Source organism: Sus scrofa, chromosome 15 (assembly GCF_000003025.6).
Source record: "Sus scrofa isolate TJ Tabasco breed Duroc chromosome 15, Sscrofa11.1, whole genome shotgun sequence".
Classification (NCBI taxonomy): domain Eukaryota; kingdom Metazoa; phylum Chordata; class Mammalia; order Artiodactyla; family Suidae; genus Sus; species Sus scrofa.
Genome location: NC_010457.5, coordinates 25,239,204 through 25,260,227, shown reverse-complemented (window position 1 = coordinate 25,260,227; position 21,024 = coordinate 25,239,204). Strand labels below are relative to the sequence as shown.

The window sequence follows — 21,024 nt, the reverse complement described above, 5'->3', positions numbered from 1 at the left end:
GAAATAGATATTATTTCCACTTTAAGGATTACTTTGCAGAATGACTAACTAAAGAGGGGAAGAAAGATTTGTAGTATGTGTATTAATAGGAAAGTGATCTGTGGGTAAAGATTATGTAAAGAAGACTATGGAACCAGGAATAAAAGGTCTCAAGTATGATAGTACAGAGAGAATATTATAAAATCATGTTTTTTATTGGTGGTCAGTAAGTAGCATGAACAGCAACAGGACAAAAACACTTGGGTGCCCGAGGCATCCAGTCAGAGCCTTGTGTGGTCACCAATGGTCACATTTCCAGTTCAGATGTTTAAAATAAAACTATGAAGATAAAAGTATTATTTTTTTATCTATAGATGCCCACTTGGGTATTTATTTTTCCTTGAAATAAAAATGTTCTGGAGTTCCCATTGTGGTGCAGCAGAAACAATTCTGACTAGGAACCATGAAGTTTCAGGTTCAATCCCTGGCCTTGCTCAGTGGGTTAAGGATCCGGCCTTGCCATGAGCTGTAGTGTAGGCTGCAGATGCGGCTTGGATCCTGCGTAGCTGTAGCTGTGGTGTACACTAGCAGCTGCAGCTCTGATTAGCCCCCTAGCCTCCTAGCCCCCTAGGCTTCCATATGCCTCGGATGCAGCCCTAAAAGACAAAAAAAAAAAAAAAAAAAAAAAGAACAAGAAGTTGGAACTAAATCCTGACATGGAGTCAGGATGTCACATTGCAGAAGGTGTATTAAAGCCCTGGATTTATAAGTACACCACACCTCCTGTGGCAAATGCATAGGAGATGGCAGGGAGCTGAATATTGAGTCCAAGGGTGAGACAGCATGTGCGGCATGAAAATTCCACGCCACTGGCTTCCAAACAGCTGTTTCTTCAAAGGAAAGGCAACTCAGGTGGGCAAAAGTGAAAATCTTCTCACATTACTCTGAATCAAGATTTCACAATATGAAATGCTATAAAATTGGGTTGTGATGATTGTTGTACAACTATAAATGTAATAAAATTCATTGAGTAATGAAAAAAAAGATTTCAAAGTATGGTGTTCTCTGGTGGCACAATGGGTTAAGGATCTGTCATCACTGCTGGCTCACGTCACTGCTGCAGCACTGGTTCTATTCCTGGCCCAGAAACTTTCACATTTTGCATGCTCAGCAAAAAAATAATAAATAAATAAATAAATACTTACATACATACAGGCACCCACAGAAGTGTCTTGAAAAAGAAAAAAAAAAAAAGATTTCAATGTCTGCCAGAGCCCGAGAGGCTGGTTTATGAGCAAGAAAGCCTCAGAAGGGATCCTCTTCCTCGCCCGCTGCCACCAGGTCTGCATCAGTCCACTGACAGGTGAAAACTTCAGGCTACTTCCTGCTGATGAAACGCACATGGATGGGCTCCCCTGGCATCAGAAGCCCCTGGGGTTTTGCATGAATGGTTTTAGTCTGAGGAGATGTTTTGATCTCAAAATGCTGAAGCAACTAAGAAGAGAGAGAAGGGCTTCAAAATTGGGAGGCAGGAAATTCACAGTCCTGCCTGGGTCCCTGTCCTCCTGCCCCCAGGCCCTGTCCACAGGGAGCCAGGGAAACGAGATGTGGGCATTTGCTGCCCACGGAACCACTGTGTTAGCCAGAAACAGCTGGCAGGTCTGCTGAGCAACTGTGAGTCTCAGGGGACAAAGACGTGCAGGCAGAATGTTCACATGCTGACATTTTATCAGCTGGTTCAAATTTCTAACCCTACTGCTTCCACTGTAGGTCTAAATGAAGAAGGAATCAAAGGAGCAATGGAAAAGAGAGACATTCCAGGGCTCCCATTGGTTCGGAACCTTCAGCCACTGCCCTCAGGGTGCAGACATGGGGGCAGGGGGGTGGGTGTCAAAAGGTGGGGGCAAAGCATCCCACAGGCTTCATTTAATTTAACATTCTTAGTTTAAACATTCTTCATTCTACAGTTCTAAGGGAGGAGCAGCCCAGCCTCTGACGGTGAAAGTGGAAAGTACTGTGACCGATGTCACTACCTAGCAGTAAACAAAGGATGTTGCAGCCATCAAGCCATCACATTACAGCCATCCCAGCAGTGAGCCCTGAGGGAACTCAGGATGGAGGCAGGAAGCCCACCATCACCTGCTGCACCTGCCCTGACAGTGCACCCAAAGGGACTCGGGATGAGAAAGCACAGGATGCTGGCCCCAGAGAGCTGACATGCACATCAAAGGGGCGATTTCATTGAGCCCAGATTCCTGCATATCCCATACACAGCAAAGCACTGAATTCCTTAACTTGAGATGTCTGGTTTTCTTTAATGAACAGTAATCTTTTGATGTTCTGACTACTTGGTCTTTGTCACTAAAGTTCCTACATATCCTGGTTCCTCCCTGGCCTCTTGGAAGCAGTTCCTCCAAGTGACCTGAGAGTCCTGACTCCTGGGCTTGACAGGGATGGAGGAGGCACAGGTAGCTAGGTCCCAATAAGGGACCATAGAGAGGGAAACCTAGGGAAATTTGGGAGATCACGGTAAGTTAATAACTGCTCAAGAGGACCATCAGAACGAGGCAGGCTTGCTAGACCGGTGGAGGCACGAGATAGGCCTCAAGTCATTGGACGGGGGATGGGGTGAGGCCTGCATTCAGGTTCAGACCAAGGGCAGGAGTTTGAGGACCGCCCTTCTGCTGATTTGAATACACACCTTACCAGATACTAAGGAGGAGCTACTACTACTCGAAGAAAGAGGAATAGGCGGTCTTTTCTGACCCCCGCTCCCCTTGGATGATAAAACTGTAGCCCACCAGATCCTGGGGCAGAGTCTCCCTGCCTGCCAGCTTGCATCTCTCACAAGGGTCCTATCTTAATAAATCTATTTCTTGCCTCTCACAGAATTCCTTCTGTGAAGAGGCATAAAGAAAAAGAACCTCAGTGATTCCAGATGCTGGGTGAGTGATTCTAATTTAAAACTCTGGGTTCAAGTTCCAATCTGGGTTTAGGCTGGGTTTGAGTCCCGGCACATGGGTTCAAGGCCCAGTCTGTGTTCTGACTAGGTTTAGCCTATTAGTGTTGTCAGTTTCAGGCTTAAGTCCTCAGAATGTCTGCCAAATAAAACATAATTATCAACTTTTATGTTGTGCATTTTTCAGTCATAGTACCAAAATGACCAGTTATTAAGAACCTCTAAGTACCCACCAGCCTAAAGCACTAACGTCTCCACCAACTGGCCATGGCCTGATGGTCAAAGTCACCTCTAGGTTTAGGGAATAAAAGGCAACCTACTCTAAAGACCCCTGTCACAACCATGTAAGCTCCTGGGGGAAGGCGGGGCACAGAGCAGGCTGGCTGACCAGCCACTCCTCCCTCCCCTGCTCCAGCCTGCAAGAGAGCCAGTGCTGAACAGCATGTGGTGTCACAGGTCAGACAGCTGCCCCGTCCCAACTCCAGCCTGTCTCCCAGGCTGGACCCATGGATAAGTCTTCTGCTGAGTTGGGGCTCTGGGGTGGGGGGCAGGCGGGGGCAGGGCTCAGTGAAGCCCCGGGCTGAAGGTGTTACTTTGGCACTGTCAGAGAGCCAAGCTGAACAGCCTGTACTTAGGCAGCCCTATAACACTGTGGCATGGAGACACCATCACCTCAATGTCTAACCTCTGACCCTCTGCTCTTACCTCACAGGACTATTTGCACATCCCCACGTGGCAGAAGGAGGCTTCACGTGGGGGTCGTCCTAAAGCAGGGAACAGGTGGGTCCCAGGCTGAACAACTGTAATCTGTTCCCGGTGGACAGATAACTTCAAGATAAAAGATGCATCCCGATTGGATAAAAGATAGAGTCAAAGAGACCTCCAGAACTACACATGCTCAGAAAGTTTCTCAGGGGTCAGAGAAAGGCGGGGCACCAGACCATATTACACCCTGTCAACTTCCCAGAGACCCTGGTGCTAAAATCCATCCTGGCTGAAGGATGCGAACAAGGGAGGCCCTGAGTCAGGCCAAAGCCAGAAGAAGCAAGATGATTGGGCAGGGGAAGCCTGGAAGGACCGGACACAAGTGATTTGAACCACTCCCAAGTGCATGGTGCTCTGTGAGTCTGTGTGTCTGTGTGTCTGTCCATCTCTCTGAGCCTGCTCAGGCTGTCTCCTTACATATCTTTTCTCCTAATAAACACTTTACTTTCCTCACTACTCTCAGTCTCTTTGCAGAATTTTTTCTCCAAAGGGACAAGGATTGGGATCCCACATGAAGCCTGCTAGCCCTGGTGGTCTAGTGGTCAGGGTTTAGCGCTCTCGCCTCTCGGCCACCCAAGAACACCCCTACTCCAAGGTCAACATCCCATATGGCCTTTTTACCTTTCTGAGTGGCAGTGTGTACTCACTGAAAATGTGAAACTACTCAGGAGACAAAAAAAAAAAAAAAAAAAAAAGACAAAGCTCCTTCCCATGGGTAGGGGCGTCTCCTTCTCCTTCCTCTTCCTCTTCTTCCTCCTCTTCCTCTCCTCCTCCTCCTTCTTGTCCTTTTAGGGCCACACTCACAGCATATGCAGTTTCCCAGGCTAGGGATGGAATCAGAGCTACAGCTGCCGGCCTACACCACAGCCACAGCAACTCAGGATCTGAGCTGCATCTGCAACCTACACCATAGCTTATGGCAACGCCGGATCCTTAACCCAGTGAGCAAGGCCAGGGGTCGAACCTGCATCCTCATGGATACTAGTCGGGTTCATTTCTGCTGCGCCATGATGGGAACTCCTGGTAGGGGCATCTTCTAAACATTCTCTCTGCAGTATGAAGGTCTCGTTCCTATTTTAAGGAAACACATTACTACTGCACCATCAAAGCCAACCCATCCTTCCAGGAGGCCATGGGCCTGCTTGCTGCACTGCTGGGACCAATGCTCTCTATTTGGTCAAGGAAGGCCCTCCCACATGGTTATGCTAAGAGACTTGCTTCATGAATGCGTGCTGAGTTTTAGCGATCATTTTGGGAGGTGGTCATATAATTTTTCTCTAATTTGTCATTGTGGTGAATTTGATCTTGAGGTGAATCCTTGCATTCCTGACCACACCTGATATGGTAACAGTGCACTTCTGTTTAATATGTTGCTGGATTTGTCCTGCCACTTTTTCATTTAAAGCATTTTTCATCTTTGTTAATAAATCAGATCTGCCTGTGGTCTTCCTTTCTTTTTTTATCCATTCCAGGTCATGACTGTCATGGTTATACAAGTCTCATGAAAATGATGGTCATCCATTGAATTGGTATTTTGATAAAACTTGCCGATGAAACTCTCTAGGTTGGAAATATTTGGGGGGTAGATCTTTTTACTACTGAATCAAGGTATTTAATATTTGAGGTCTATATCTTCCCACTGAGTCAGTTTGGGTAATGTACATTTTTCCTAGCAAATTGTCCATTTTATCTGTCTTAAAATTCATTGGTTAAAAAAGTTGTTTGCAGTGTTTTTTTGACTTAAAAAAAAATCACCTGCTGCATTTATAGGTATGTCGCCTTTCTCATTCCTAGTACTGTTTATTTGTGCCTTCTCCTTTCTCTTTTCTCCTGGTAATTCCAAATGATGATATTCCCTTTCTATCCTTGCACAAGTAGAAATTAGGACTCATGGAGCAAGAATTTCATTTGCATGTTAATAGCAGCAAACAAATAAAACCACTTTCACCACCACCCAGCATCTGGTTTCTGACCCCCTTCCCACCATCTGGGCTCTGGTAGAACGAGGGCTCTGCATGCTGGGCCGTGGCTTCGGGACACAGAGCAGCACTTAATGGACCAGGACCTTCCTGAGCACGGTCCGTGTGAGCAGACAGAGCAGGTGTTCTCACTGCTCACACATCCCAGGGGAGTGTATTTGGCCCATCCTGTGGATGAGGCTCAGGGTGGCTTGGAGGCCACTTGTGGTGTTGGAGCCATGAACTGGCACAGCCTGGAGCTGTCATCCTTTACACACCAAGCTGCCTCTCACCTCAGGCACCAGTGGGTCTGGCCAGTGTCTGCAGGGCCCACTTCTGCCAGCTTCAGCCGCCCTAGAAGTGACACCACTCAGCCACCACGTGCCCAGAGGCTGGATGGCCACATGGTAGGCCACCCCCTCACCCTGGCTGTGCCCCTCAACTTCTTTCCCTCCCAGCCTTCCCCCACGCTGACCATCCACAGCCCCCTGCAGGCCCCCTTATGCTCTCTGATGCCCTCAGCGCCCAGCCCCGGCTCTGCCAACCTGCAGGAGGCACTCCTGACATGTAGGAGGTTGGGACACCTGCCACACTGCAACCTGGCAAGTGCCTCCAACTCTCAGCCTCAGCTTCCTCGTCAGTCAAAAGGGACACGGTTGCCAGGTCATCCCTCCTGCTTCCAAAGCAGCTCCCGATCCCGGGGCCAAGGTTCCCATGGCCAACAGGTCATGACAGGCTTCCCAAATCCACAGGGAAGGCTAAGGGGTGGAACGTCTTTTCTACACTAGGCGTTGCTTTCATAAAACTTCCTTCAGACACTGCTCAGTTCCTGCTGCAGCCTGAACTCAGATACTGTATAAGCAGAAAAGTCAATGCTTTGAGATAGGCGTGTGAGTATTCTCTAACAAAACCGAGCCTCCCGGTGTTTGAAAACCCAACCATGTAAAAGTCTGGTTCACATAAAAGAAGGTACTGAGGGGGTCTAAGACAGCAGGTGTCACTTCCTCCATGGTAACCTGGTGACAGCACTGAGGGGGGACACCTGGGAGGCCAGGACTCAAAGCAGATGCAGCCGCCAGTTGGGTGGAGGCACTTCACACTTTCTTACACTTTCTGCATTTCTTACACCAAATGCAGCCCACAAACCACTGCTCCAGAATCTCCCAGAGCCCCAGAGTTCCCATCGTGGCGCAGCGGAAACAAATCCGACTTAGAACCATGAGGTTGTCAGTTCAACCCCTGGCCTCGCTCAGTGGGTTAACGATCTGGCATTGCCATTTGCTGTGGTGTAGGTTGCAGACTCGGCTCAGATCCCACATCACTGTGGCTGTGGCGTAGGCCAGCAGCTGTAGCTGCAATTCAACCCCTAGCCTGGGAACCTCCATATGCCTTGGCGAGGCCTTAAAAGGCAAAAAAAAAAAAAAAAAAAAGAATCTCCCAGAACCCAGCACAGTCCCACAAAGTTACTCTCTCTGTGGTCAGGGCTCAGGAATCTGCATTCCAGGAGCTCTTAGTGATAGGAAGATCCATAATATTTGAGATCCACTCCCTGGATACTCCAACTCACCTCTTTGTAAGGCTCCCGTGTGAGTGCCTGGGTTCAAGAACCCCCCAACTACACACACACACACACACACACACACACACACACACACACCAGTTCTGCCCACAGACTTCCAAGAGGAAAGAAACCAAGCAGGCAGCCATGGGGCTAAAGATGGCTATTTGGGGGAAGGGAAGGTATTTTAACATATAAAAGGGGGAGTTCCCCAGATGTGGCACAGTAAAAAGGAATCCAACTAATATCCATGAGGATGTGGGTTTGACCCCTGGCCTTGCTCATTGATTTAAGGATCTGGTGTTTGCCCTGAGCTGCGGTTTTGGTTGAAAACGAGGCTCCGACCTGACTTGCTATGGCTGTGGTGTAGGCCAGCAGCTGTAGTTCTGATTTGACCCCTAGCGTGGGAACTTCCATATGCCGTGGGTGCAGCCATGAAAAAAACAAAAATAAAATAAATTTTAAAATATATATAGAGAATTTATATAAATTTATACATAAAATTTATATTTAAATATATATATATATGGGATTTAATGTGAAGCTCTTATTTAAAGTTTTCAAAGTCATTTTTTCCTTTCTTTCTCCCCCCACCAAATGCATATAGAAGTTCCCAGGCCAGGGATGAACATGCGCTGCTGCAGTGAAAACGCTGCATCCTCAACCCATTGTGCCCCAGGGAACTCCTCAGTCTGGATGCAGAGGAGCCCAGTAACCCAAACCACACCTGCAGGCTCACCTGGCCCCCTGCCCTACCTGGATCATGACCAGGTGGATCTCCAGTTCTGCAGTCCTCCGCTGGATGCAGCTTCGAGCCCCAGAGCCAAAGGGGATGGACCCAAAGTTGCCCACCCTGTCACAGGTTTCCTACCGGAACTCCTTGGCCTGAGGGAAGGTTTCATCCTCGTAGGACATGGCATAGTGGCAGAGGGCCAGCTGGATCTGAGCAAGCCATTTCATCAGAAGGGAATAGAGAGCAGAATCAAGGGACACAGGGCAGAGACCAGAGCCCCAGCTCCAGAGACACTTCAGGCCAGGGAAGCCGTGTAAGGGCCCAAGAGGCCCCCAGACCTTGTGCAGCAGGGCCCCTTCAATTCACATCCTATCCTGAATGAACATCAATGCAGCCACAGAGAAGGCAACTCAGGTCCTTCAGAAATGCTTCCCCAGGGACCTTGAAGCTTCCAGGGGGTCTGGGGTGAGGACGGGGAAGAGGCCTGTGTGCTACAGAAATACCTGGCTTTGCTTTTGCCAGAGAAGTCACAAATACACCACTCCTTGCTCCTAAAGCCTCACCCTCAAAAAAAAAAAAAAAAACATGCATGAGAAAAGGAGAAAAGGAAACCTATAGATACCCGCTTAGAGACAAGGATGTCCTAACCATGGAAGCAAATTTCCAATCCAGCCCCCCTGCTCAGCCCTGCCTGGCCAGGTCAGCCACACTCACGCTTCTGGGAATCAGATACCCGCCAACAAGCAGGTCCTCCTGGGTGACCTGGCCATTCCCTGGCAGCAATGGAAACAGCCTGGAAAAGCCAACTGGGACAGGCAGGGAGTAGTGACTTTCAAAATACTTTACTACATTGAAAACTGTGTATGGAATGGATGAGTGAGGAGGTCCTGCTCTACAGCACAGGGAACTCTATCCAGTCTCTTGGGATGGAACATGATGGAAGATAATATGAAAAAAGAATGTATAAACAGAACAAAGGGTGGGGAAAAAATGCATACATGTAAGAATAACTTGATCCCCATGCTGTACAGCGGGAAAAAAATTTAAAAAATAAAAAATAGAATGTATATATATTTATGACTGGGTCACTATGCTGTACGGCGGAAATTGACACAACGTTGTAAATCAACTATACTTTAATTTAAAAAAACAGAAAAGTCTGTATGTACTGACATTTTCATTTTCTAGAAAGAGTTTCAACCAGGAAATCTCCAAGGACCTCCATGGCTCCTTAGCTTAGCCCAGTGCATATTCTGGGGAATGTGAAAAGAGGTTTCAGAGTCAAAAAAGTTTACAGAACATAAAGCAAACATGCTATTGTGCTCCCAAGAGGAATCATTACAAATTTATGCCATAAATTATGAAATTTATCAAGGACTAGTTCCTAGGACTTGGGGCTCCAGGAAATACATTCTGAGAAAGCTGACTTCAATTTTGGATTGTGCTGCAAAGACACTGAATATAACTTTGACAAATGCCAGTTAACACATAGCCGGCTTTTTTTCCTTTACTTTTTTTCTTTTTTTGAGTTTAAACAGCATGCTGAAGACTGAGAATGCAACACAACTTGCAATATCATTATCAAGTCAGGCTTCAAAGAATCTTTTTAGCGGGTACTCTGAATAAACTTTGCTGCTTGTCATGGCATTTCCCACAGAGGCTGCTACATTCAGGACCCTCAAGAGAGGAGGAAACTTCACTGCTCACCTAACCCCACCTCCCCCCTCAACCCTGCCCCAGACCACCTCTACCCCGAGTCCCCAGCTTCGCAGGGCCAGGATGCCCCTTCCAGAAGAGGATGAGCCTCCCAACTTGGTACTTCTAGCACAACTAGGAGATTCACACTAGGACCACAGTGTTTTGTAAGCACGTCTGGTAACCAGCCAAACAGCTCAAAACAGTCTTAATCTGCTTTGTCTGCAGAGGAGCCCACTGAGAGAGACACTGAGTGAGCCAAATGTCTGGAGTGGGTGCAAAGTTCAAGGGTGGCTCTGAAGGTCTTGATGAAGAAATTCGTGTTTCCAACCATAAAACAGAATAGACTTTCTGCCACCCTGATGAGGCCAAGAGGAAATAAAGATGGTTATGAACACCTCCCTCCTAAAGTATGTGCTTAGGACCCATTTTTAGGTCAAAGCACGATCGTTACAATAAAGAATCAGAGTCACGGTCTGGGCATGAATTTCCATGAGACTTTTCCTTCAAGTTCTCCTTAAGCAGAACTTGGATCAAAGGGACTTTAGAGACGTCTGCGGCTGTGGGGACCTGCCTTTCCCCCAGATTCTTCACTAGCTCCTGGTACACCGGCTGCTGCACGTCCCGGTGTCTTGCAAGGAGATACACCGCCCAGGCCAACGTGAGGGATGTCTGATAAAGCAACCGGCAGACATGGCACGTGGCGAGGAAAGCCAAGGATTGAGGCTGAGGCATAGGTAAGTCAGAAGCCAGGAGGTTGTGCCTAGAACTTTCTGTGACCCTCTTCCCAAGGGTCCCCTGGACCTTGTTAGAAAAGGTCTGAGACTTCATTCTGTGGCCCTGTGGCTGGTCTCAGACCACTCTGCCTGCGCTAATTAGCAGAGGTGGGGGAGTCAGGGGCACAGTACCAATGGTGAGCCAGTCATTGCTCTGTGAGCATATCAAGCAAAGCAGCACGTAGCATTTGCACAAAGCAGAACCATCATTTATACCATTTCTTAGATTGAAGAATTACATTTCCGGTTATGGTGACTAATTCTATATCACATCCTAAGTTCCATGACTTTCACTAAAAAATACTGTTATCTATACGACCATATTTTACTCTCTTGTAAACAAGGAAATTCCACAGTATCAATGCCCTTTCTTTCATTTAAAAAAAAAAATCTAACTTGGGAGTTCCCTGGTGGCCTAGTGGTTAAGGATCCAGCACTGTCACTGCTGTGGTGAGAGTTTGCTCTCTGGCCCAGGAATTTCTGCATGCTGGGGCATGCAGCCATAAATAAATAAATAAATCTAACTTAGGTTGGCCATATTGATATTATTTCCCTCTAAAAGATACTATGTATTTTCAGAGGGCAAGTGCTCCTTTACCATAATGGGCAGGTTCTTCCTTATAAATGATAAGGAAATACTTTAGATGTTTCTTATTAAGAGAACAGAACATTTCTGTTAAAATCACATTTTCATGGTAAAACCTGATGTGGTATATCCACACAATGGAATACTATCTAGTAACAAAAAAGAATAAACTATTTTTATACACAACAACATCCATGAATCTCAAAATCATTTTGCTGAGAGAAGGAAGCCAGACACAAAATACACACAAAATACATAGGGTTCTATTTATACAAAATTCTAGAAAAATGCAAAACCGATGTACAGTGTCAGAAAGCAGATGAGTGGTGGCCAGGGGATGGGGGAAGGGGCTGAAATGAAGGGTGAGGAACTTGCAGAGATGGTAGAAATGTGGTGTTGATTTCAACATCCAGGTTAATTTTAATTATTTCACTCAGCTAACTTCTTTCCACCAAACATTGAAAGCCTGGCCCTGCCTTTTCCTAATTCACTATCTTTTAGCAAATATAAAAATTGCTCTGTGGAAGTTCCCATTTGTGGCTCAGCAGTAATGAGCCCAGCTAGTACCCATAAGGATGCAGTTTCAATCCCTGGCCTTGATCAGTGGGTTAAGGATCCGGTGTTGCCATGAGCTATAGTGCAGGTCACAGAACTAGCTTCGATCCCGTGTTGCTATGGTTCCCATGTTCTCGTACCACCCCTGCTCTGGCCCAGAAATCCATGTCAACCATTCAGGCTGCAAGGCTCCATGCTCTCCTCCACACCCAGCAATCACTCAGACACATGTGCTCATGGTCTTGGGGGTTGTGGGGGGGGTGTTTGTTTTGCTAATGGGAACACAGGATGTATGCTTTTATCACACTGCAGCTTCATTTCTCATGTGGCAATAGGGTATGGAATTCCCTCCAAATCGTCTGGCAGTGCTTCATTTTTATTCTGACACTGAGCCCTCCTTGGTCCAAGTACATTATTCACCCACTACACTAATTAAATCTATTCACCAGGAAGAGTTTATTTAAAATTGATACATATACAAAAGTCAAAATTCTTTATTACTCAATGAATGTATTACATTTATAGTTGTACAATGATCATCACAATCCAATTTTATAGGATTTCCATCCCACAACCCCAGTGCATCCCCCCACCCCCTGAACTGTCTCTTTTGGAAACCATAAATTTTTCAATGTCTGTGAGTCATCATCTGTTCTGCAAAGTTCAGTCTGTCCTTTTTTCAGATTCCACATGTCAGTGAAAGAATTTGATGTTGGTGTCTCATTGTCTGACTACTTCACTTAGCATGATAATTTCTAGGTCCATCCATGTTGCTAAAAATGCTAGTATTTCATTCATTTTAATGGCTGAGTAATATTCCATTGTGTATATGTACCACATCTTCTTGATCCACTCCTCTGTCGATGGACATTTAGGTTATTTCCAGGTCTTGGCTATTGTATATGGTGCTGCAATGAACATTGGAGTACAAGTGTCTTTTTGAGCATAAGTCAAACTTCTTGTTAAACTTTTATTTATGCTTTCTTTAGCAGGTTTTGGCTTTAAGTCATTTATAAAATGAACTGGGAGGGAATTCCTGTTGTGGCTCAACAGAAACGAACCCGACTAGTATCCATGAGGACTCGGGTTCAATCCCTGGCCTCGCTAAGTGGGTCAGGAATCCAACGTTGCTGTGAGCTGTGGTATAAGTTGCAGGCATAGCTTGGATCCCCCATTGCTATGGCTGTGGTTAGGCCAGCAGCTGCAGCTCCAATTCAACCTCTAGCCTGGCAAATTCCATATGCCATGGGTGCGGCCCCTAGAAAAAGCAAATAAAAAAATAACAAAAAAATAAAATAAAATAAAATACTGGGGTGTTCTCCATGGCCTGGAATCTTTGTTCTTTTTACAGCCACACCTGAGGCATGCAGAAGTTACTGGGCCAGGGGTTGAATCAGAGCTGCAGTTGCTATCCTACAGCACAGCCACAGCAATACCAGATCCTTAACCCATGGAGCTAGGCCAGGGATCAAGCCCTCATCCTCACAGATACTATGTTGGGTTCTTAGCCCACTGAGCCACAACAGGACCTCCTGGCCTGGAATATTTTAAATGGTAAGTAAGAGTGTTTTTAATGACTGTGCCCTCTACATTTCTGATATTATTAAACAAATTGAGAAACGTTTGCAAATCTGGAATGACTTTAAACTTGAAAGCGTATTGTTACTTTGTGCACGTGATAGTGGAATTGGTTTATGCTATTTACAGAATTCCCTGTGCCCCTTAGGTTTACATCTCACAAACACACACACACACACATACACACACACACATTTGCCATGCCCAAGGCATGTGGAAGTTCCCTGGCCAAGGACTGAACCTGCACCACAACAGCAACCCAAGCCGCTGCAGTGACGAGGCTGGATCCTTAACCACTAGGCCACCAGGGAGCTCCTATATATATTTTATAAAGAAAAAAGGTCAAATCTTTTCCTGGACACCTTCAGCAGTGAAGCAGGTGTTCCGCTAGTATAAACACATGTGGTCCTCTTAAAGTATCTGTCACGCATTGGATTCCTCGGAAAGGTCATCAACTATAATTGCGCTCCGTTTATTAAGAAAAAGGCAACCCACAGCTCAACAGGTCAAAGCTGGCCAGCAGCATCTGGCCAGTTAGCGTAGATCTCCTCCCGCATCAGCTCCTAGCTGAGGAAGAGGCATGTGAGCAGCCCAGCTCCAACTCTCTGCCCCTGGTCAGGCTGGCACTGTATGTCCCCCAGCCTGCTGTCAACATGAATTTGGCCTGTTGAGACATTGTTTCTTTGGAAAGAAGTTTTGGTAAAGAATCATCTCTTCAGAAATGTGAATCAAAACTACAAGGTACCACCTCACAGGAGTCAAAATGGCCATCACTAATAAGTCTACAAATAACAAGTGATGGAAAGGGTGTGAGAAAAAGGGAACCGTCCTACACTGTTAGTGGGAATGTATATTGGTACAACCACAATAGAAAGTAGTATGGACATTCCTCAGAAAACTAAATATAGAACTAATACATGATCCAGCAGTCCCTCTCCTGGGCAAATATCCAGATCAAACTGCAATTTGAAAAGATACATACACCCATATATTTGTAATAGCACTTGGCTATTAATAATAGCCAAGACATGGAAACAACCTAAATGTCCACTGACAGATGAATGGATTAAGAAGACATGGTACATATATGCACAATGGAATACTACTCAGTCATAAAAAAGAACAAAATAATGGCATTTGCAACTACACGAATGCAACTAGAGATTCTCATATTAAGTGAATTAAGTCAGAAAGAGAAAGACAAATACCATATATATCACTTATATGCAGAATCTAAAATATGGTACAAATGAACTTATCTACAGAATAGAAACAGATTCTCAGATATAGAGAACAGACTTGTGGTTACCAAAAAGAAAGAGAAAAAAAAAAAGAATCATGTCTTCAGCCTTCCAACAACCCCATGTGTGGCAGGTTCAGAGGCTAAACAGGCCTCTGTTGATTTACTGTTGACGCTGGAACCTCATTCTTACATTTGTCTGTATGAATGAAATGAAAGTAGGGAGCAACCTCCTACTTGCCAGGTGGGACTCTGCTGATTCACGAATCATTGAATAAAACCAACTGGATCCTCAAATTTACTCCCCACCAAAAGTTACACATAAGCTAAATATCTCTTCCTTTTGAAGAATAATCTATAGGATATTTGCAAATGTTTGCTTTACTAATGAAATAGCCAAAAAACACTTTGGAGCTACATGAATACAAATCCTTTTTTTTTCCTACTATGCTTCTAGAGGGGAAAATGAATTGAGGGAAAAGGCCATGTCACTACAAAAAGAAAATTGCTAGTAAAGAAGTTCCCATCGTGGCTCAGCAGTGATGAACCCAACTAGTATCCGTGAGGATGCAGGTTTGATCCCTGGCCTCACTTAGTGGGTTAAGGATCCAGCGTTGCTGTGGCTGTGGCATAGGCCGGTGGCAACAGCTCCAATAGATTCCTAGCCTGGGAACCTCCATGTGCCATGGGTGCAGCCCTAAAGAAAAAAGACTAAAAGACAAAAAAAAAAAAAAAAAAAAAAAAAAGTTGACCCCAAATAACACGTAACCCCATCAGGCATCTTCTGAAAGACATCCCTGTCTGCATGGGCATTCAGCACACAACTAGCATCAGACTCCGTCTGCTCTTACTGAACTTGAAGAGTCCATCCCAGGACCTGCAGAACATCCCGGAGCCACTTGGGGATGGTGCCCGTGTACATGGAGGTCTTGAACAGGCTGAATAGGAGCCCCAGGGCCTCGAGGTAGTCCAGCGTGGGCTGCAGGCAGCATAGATGACTCTCATACAGGATGGTGGCCAATCCTGCATGGGAACACCAGATCCTTAACCCACTGAGTGAGGCCAGGGATCGAACCCTCAACCTCATGGATTCTAGTCAGATTTGTTTCCACTGAGCCACAACGGGAACTCCCTCATTTATTACTTTAGGTAGACATTGTGACTATTTCCTGATGGAGATATCTCTATACAAAGATGACACAATCTTGCATATAGAAAATTCTAAGAATCAGCTAAAAAACTATCAGAACTGGAGTTCCTGTCATGACTCAGTGGTTAATGAATCCAACTAGGAACCATGAGGTTGCGGGTTTGATCCCTGGCCTTGCTCAGTGGGTTAAGGATCCAGCGTTGCCATGAGCTGTAGGTCGCGGATGCAGCTCAGATCCCGAGTTGCTGTGGCTCTGGTGTAGGCCAGCAGCTGCAGCTCCTGGGAACCTCCATATACTGCGGGTGTGGCCCTAAAAGGACAAAAAAAAAAAAAAAAAAAAAAAAAAAAAAAAAAAAAACAAACTATCAGAACTAGTAAACATGTTCAATAAGCTTGCAGGATATAAGATCAATTTCCATACACTAGCAATGAACAATCCAAAAATAAAATTAAGAAAACAATTCCATTACAATAGCATAAAAAGAATGAAATACTTGGGAATACATTTAACAAAAGCAGTGCAAAATTTTTCTTTTTTTCTTTCTTCTTTTTTTTTTTTAATGGCCATACCTGCGGCATATGGAAGTTCCCAGGCTAGGGGCAGAATCAGAGCTACAACTGCAGGCCTACACCACAGCCATGGCTAGTCAGATCCTTAACCCACTGAGCAAGGCCAGGGATTGAACCCCCATCCTCACAGAGACAATATTGGGTCCTTAACCCAGTTAGCCACAACAGCAATTCCAAAAAGTGCAAAATTTACCCTCTGAAAACTAAAAGAGATCACTGAAAGAAACTAAAGACCTGAAAGACAACCCATGTTCATGGAATGGAAGACTTAATATTAAGATGGTGATACTCCTCAAACTAATCCATAGATGCAACATAATCTCTATCAGAATACCAGCAACTAAGAATAGCAAACACAACCTGGGATTTCACGAGGTAGCTCAGTGGTTAACAAATCTGACTGGCATCCATGAGGACAAAGGTTCAATCCCTGGCCTTGCTCAGTGGGTGAAGGATCTGGCATTGCTGTGGGCTGTGGCGTAGGTCCCAGATGCAGCTTGGATCCTGTGTTGCCGTGGCTGTGGCGTAGGCTGGCAGCTACAGCTGCAACTTGACCCCTAGCCTAGGAACCTCCATATGCAGTGAGTGTGACCCAAAAAAAAAAAAAAAAAAAAAAAAGAATAGCAAACACAACCTTAAAAAAGGACTTGCCAAAAAAAAAAAAAAAAAGAGGGACTTAACACTTCCCTATTTCAAAGGTTACTATATAGTAATGACAACAGCGTGGTGCTGGCATAAGGATGGCATCTACATCATTGGAACAGAACTGAGAGCCCAGAAATAAACCCACACATCTATGGTCAACTGATTTTCAACAAGGTGCCACAAGAATTAAATGAAAAGTAATAGTCTCCTAAGAAATGGTGCTGGGAAAACTGGATAGCCACAAACAAAAAATAAATTTGTACCCTTATCTCACGCTATATACAAAAATTACCTCAAATTGGACCAAAGACCTGAATGTAACAGCTAAAAGCATAAAACTCTTAGAAGAAAACAGAGGTAAATCTTCATGACCTTGGATTTGGTGATGGTGTCTTAAGATATGATATCAAAAGTACATCTTTTATATGATAACAAAAGAAAAAATAGACTGGACGTCATCAAAATTTTAAAATGTGCTTCAAAGGACATTACCAAGAAAGTGAAAGACAATCCCTAGAATGGAGAAAGTATTTGCAAAGTACATATTTTATGAGAGATTTATATCTAGAATATATTTAAAAACTATTATAACACAAGAGTAAAAAAAAAATGTTAAATGGGGAAAGAGTTCCCCACTGTGGCACAGGGGGTTAAGGATCCAGCATTGCCACAGCTGTGGCATAGGTCACAGCTGTGATTTGGATTCAATCCTCAGCCTGGGAACTTTCATATGCTGTGGGTTTGGCCAAAAACAAACAATAACAACAACAACTGGGCAATTTTTGAATGGACATTTCTCTAAAGAAGATATCCAAATGCCTAATAAGTACATGAAAAGAAGCCTAACATCATTAGTCATTAGAGAAATGCAAATCAAAACCACAATGAGGAATTCCTGTAGTGGCTCAGCGGAAACGAACCCAACTAGTATCCATGAGGATGCAGGTTCGATCCCTGGCCTCACTTAGTGGGTTAAGGATCCAGGGTTGCCATGAGCTGTGGTGATGGTCACAGATGTGTCTCTGATTACGTGTTGCTGTGGCTGTGGCGTAGGCTGGCAGCTGCAGCCCCTATTTGACCCCTAGCCTGGGAACCTCCATATGCCAAGAGTGCAGCCCTAAAAAAACAAAACAACAAAAAAACCACAAGCTATCACTTCACATGCACTCAAGTGCTAATACTCAAAAGAATAGGTAATAACAAGTATTGGGGAGGATGTGGAGAAACCAAAACCCTTTTGCAGTGCTGGGGGAATATAAAATAATGCTACCACTTTAAAACAGTCTAGTAGTTTCTCAAAAGGCTAAACACAGAGTTGCAATTCCACTCCTGGATATATATCCAAAAGATATGAAAACCTATATCTACACAAAAACTTACACTAAATATTCATAGCAGCATTATTCATAACAGCCAAAAGGTGGAAAGAATTCAGATGTCTACCAACTGAAGGAGTGAGCAAAATGCGGTCAATCCATACCCAGGAATACTACTTGTCCATAAACAGGAATGAGGCAATGATACACTTTATGACATGAGTGAACCTTGAAAACGTGATACTCGGTGAATGAAGCCAGATACAAAAGGCCACATAATATATGATTCTATTTATATGAAATGTCTAGAATAGGCCAATCTATAAAGACAGAAAGTTAATTATTACTGGTTACTTAAGGCTGGGGAAAGAGGAGGTCTGGGGAGTGACAGCTATAGGATAAAATATGTGGTTTCTCTTTAAGGTTATGAAAATGTTCTAAAGTTGATTGTGGGAGTTCCCAACCTTGGCTCAGTGGTATTGAACCCAACTAGTATCCATGAGGACTCAGGTTAGATCCCTGGCCTCGCTCAGTGGGTTAAGGATCTGGCATTGCCATGAGCTATAGTGTAGGTCACGGATGCAGCTCAGATCGGGCATTGCTGTGGCTGTGGTGTAGGCCAGCAGCTACAGTTCTGATTCAACCCCTAGCCTGGGAACTTCCATACACTGTGGGTACAGACCTAAAAAGACAACAAAATAAAAAATAAAGTTGATTGTGGTGATGGTTGTATACTGTGAGTGGGAGAACTGTGTGGCATGTGAATTATATCTCAATGAAATTGTTACCAAAAAAAGAAATCACAATAAATGCAAATGGGTTAAACTGTCCAGTTAAATAATTAAGGTAGGAAGAAAGGAAAGTGCCATCCAGCATGACACAGGCAAGGTTGAATGTAGAGAAAATGACTATATCTCACTGTGGCATCTGCCAACATTTCTCATCACCCAGACTCCCACCCTGGGAAACAGCAGGTAAGGGTCTTTCCTCATTTCTGCCCTCAGGTGGAAGCTGTTGGCTTCTTTATGGACCTGATTGAAGTCCAGGAGATGAAGACACTCAGACTCAACTGGAATGTGTCTAGTACAAAGGGATCACTCTACCCAACAAAGAGGCAGCTCTAAAAGGGTGTTTCTCCAGGTGTCTGATAGGATGACAGTTACAGGAACTTCTGGGAGATGGGCCGCTCCTCAAAGGGGCAGGAGCAGCACAAGGGAGCAACAAACCCAGGGGCAGAAAGAATGAGAGGAACACACAGATAGTTTATGGCCTTTTTGGGAGGTGGGCAGTAGAATGACAGTCAGCCACAAACTCAGAGTTTGTATAGACAGCCAGAGCCCAGGCTCTTGAGTGTGAATCTCAGTTTACTAGCTAGGTGACCCTGGGAAATTAGGTCCTGCTGTGCCTCAGTTATCTCACCTGAAAAATGGAGAAATAATAGAAATTTCCATGTCCAGCACTGCAGGGCAACGGGAGATCCTGGAAGAAGGATGGTGCAGCATAATAAAACACACAAGACTCTTTTATATCTAGAAAGTGGGGGACCAGGAGGCACTCTATTCTGCAGAGCAAAGGCCCCTAGGCTTTAGCCCTCATGACCTTCATTAGGGAAGGTGATGTAGGTTAATGAGCAAAATCAGGTGCAGGTAATGATAAAGCTATCTCTTAGTGGTTGTGCTTTTGCACGTGTGCCAAATTTGTTTACTGCATCATTCAACAGTTTCGATGGTCTCCAACAAGAAATGACCTCATGAGGAGGAGTTAGAACTGTGTCTGGCACACAAAAGAGTTCTAGAAATGTTTCTTATTACCTTTTGGTTATTATCACAGCTTACAAAGCCCTTCTACACCTCTGACTTCACAGCCTCACAATAACCCATGAGGTGGATTGGGGGTAGCTAGGCTTCTGCACAGAGGGGGGAAACCAAGAGAGACCGACCAATTAGCCAGGACTCTGCAGGTACTTGTGGGGGCAGCTGCAGCTCTGATTCAACCCCTAATCTAGGAGTTCCTGTCGTAGCACAGCAGAAACAAATCTGACCAGGAACCATGAGGTTGCACGTTAGATCCCTGGCCTTGCTCAGTGGGTTATGGATCCAGTGTTGCCATGAGCTGTGGTGTAGGTCACAGATGCGGCTCAGATCTGGTGTTGCTTTGGTGTAGGCCGGCAGCTGTAGCTCCGATTAGACCCCTTGCCTGAGAACCTCCATATGCCTCGGGTGCAGCCCCCCCAAAACAAAAACAAAAACAAAAAACAAAAACCTAGTCTAGACCCTCCCGCTCTGTCATACCTGGACCCTGATCAGTGTCTGCTCTGACACTAACCAGCTATGTGACAGCAGCAGGTCACTTGGCCAATGCTGTGGGCCTTTTCCACATTTGCAGTGAAGGTCTGAATCCTGTAGGGGGGCGCTGTGGCTCTTCTGAGCTAACACTCTGCAATTACATGTCCCAGAAAGTGAACCGGATTTGGGGTAACAGAATAATTCTCTTCTTCCCAGAAATGCCCCAGGGGTGACCTGGAGAGCATGACAAGTGGGTTTTACTAGAACCTTATACAGTCCAGAGTGACCTGAGGACACGGGCGTCCAGGCCCTGGCGAGGTTCACTTAAGGCCATAAAGCGCTGCCTGGGGTTCCTCAGAGGGCTTGGAGGAGAACGAGTGCTCTTACACACCTAGTACCATCTGGAGAGTAAAAGGGAAGCCAGAGGGGAATAAAAGGGACACTGGGCCTTCTGCTCTGTGGTGAGAAAGCACCGCAGGACTCCAGGGGCCAGTCAGAGCTGAGCCAGGCCGGTCAGGGTGGTGCAGGGAACACCCACCTGATAAGACAGGTCCTGAGGTGGCGGAGGTGGCAGTGGTCAGCCTCTCAGAGAACCCATGCTGGGGAACAAATAGGGCTTACGGTGTGAGGAGAAAAGCGGGTCGGTACACAATTATACCTCAAAAACAAACAGGCT

The 21,024-nt window shown here is 45.3% G+C and overlaps 1 protein-coding gene across 1 annotated transcript; it reads right to left on the bottom strand.

Moving 5' to 3' along the window:
• Positions 683-15,643, bottom strand: LOC100517560 (cytochrome P450 27C1). The gene is given in 9 exon segments (XM_021075641.1): positions 683-1,473; positions 7,976-8,161; positions 8,667-8,745; positions 10,147-10,319; positions 10,778-10,793; positions 13,086-13,093; positions 13,667-13,806; positions 15,234-15,268; positions 15,270-15,643. Coding segments are annotated over 9 exon segments (954 nt in total). The 5' UTR covers positions 15,470-15,643; the 3' UTR covers positions 683-1,356.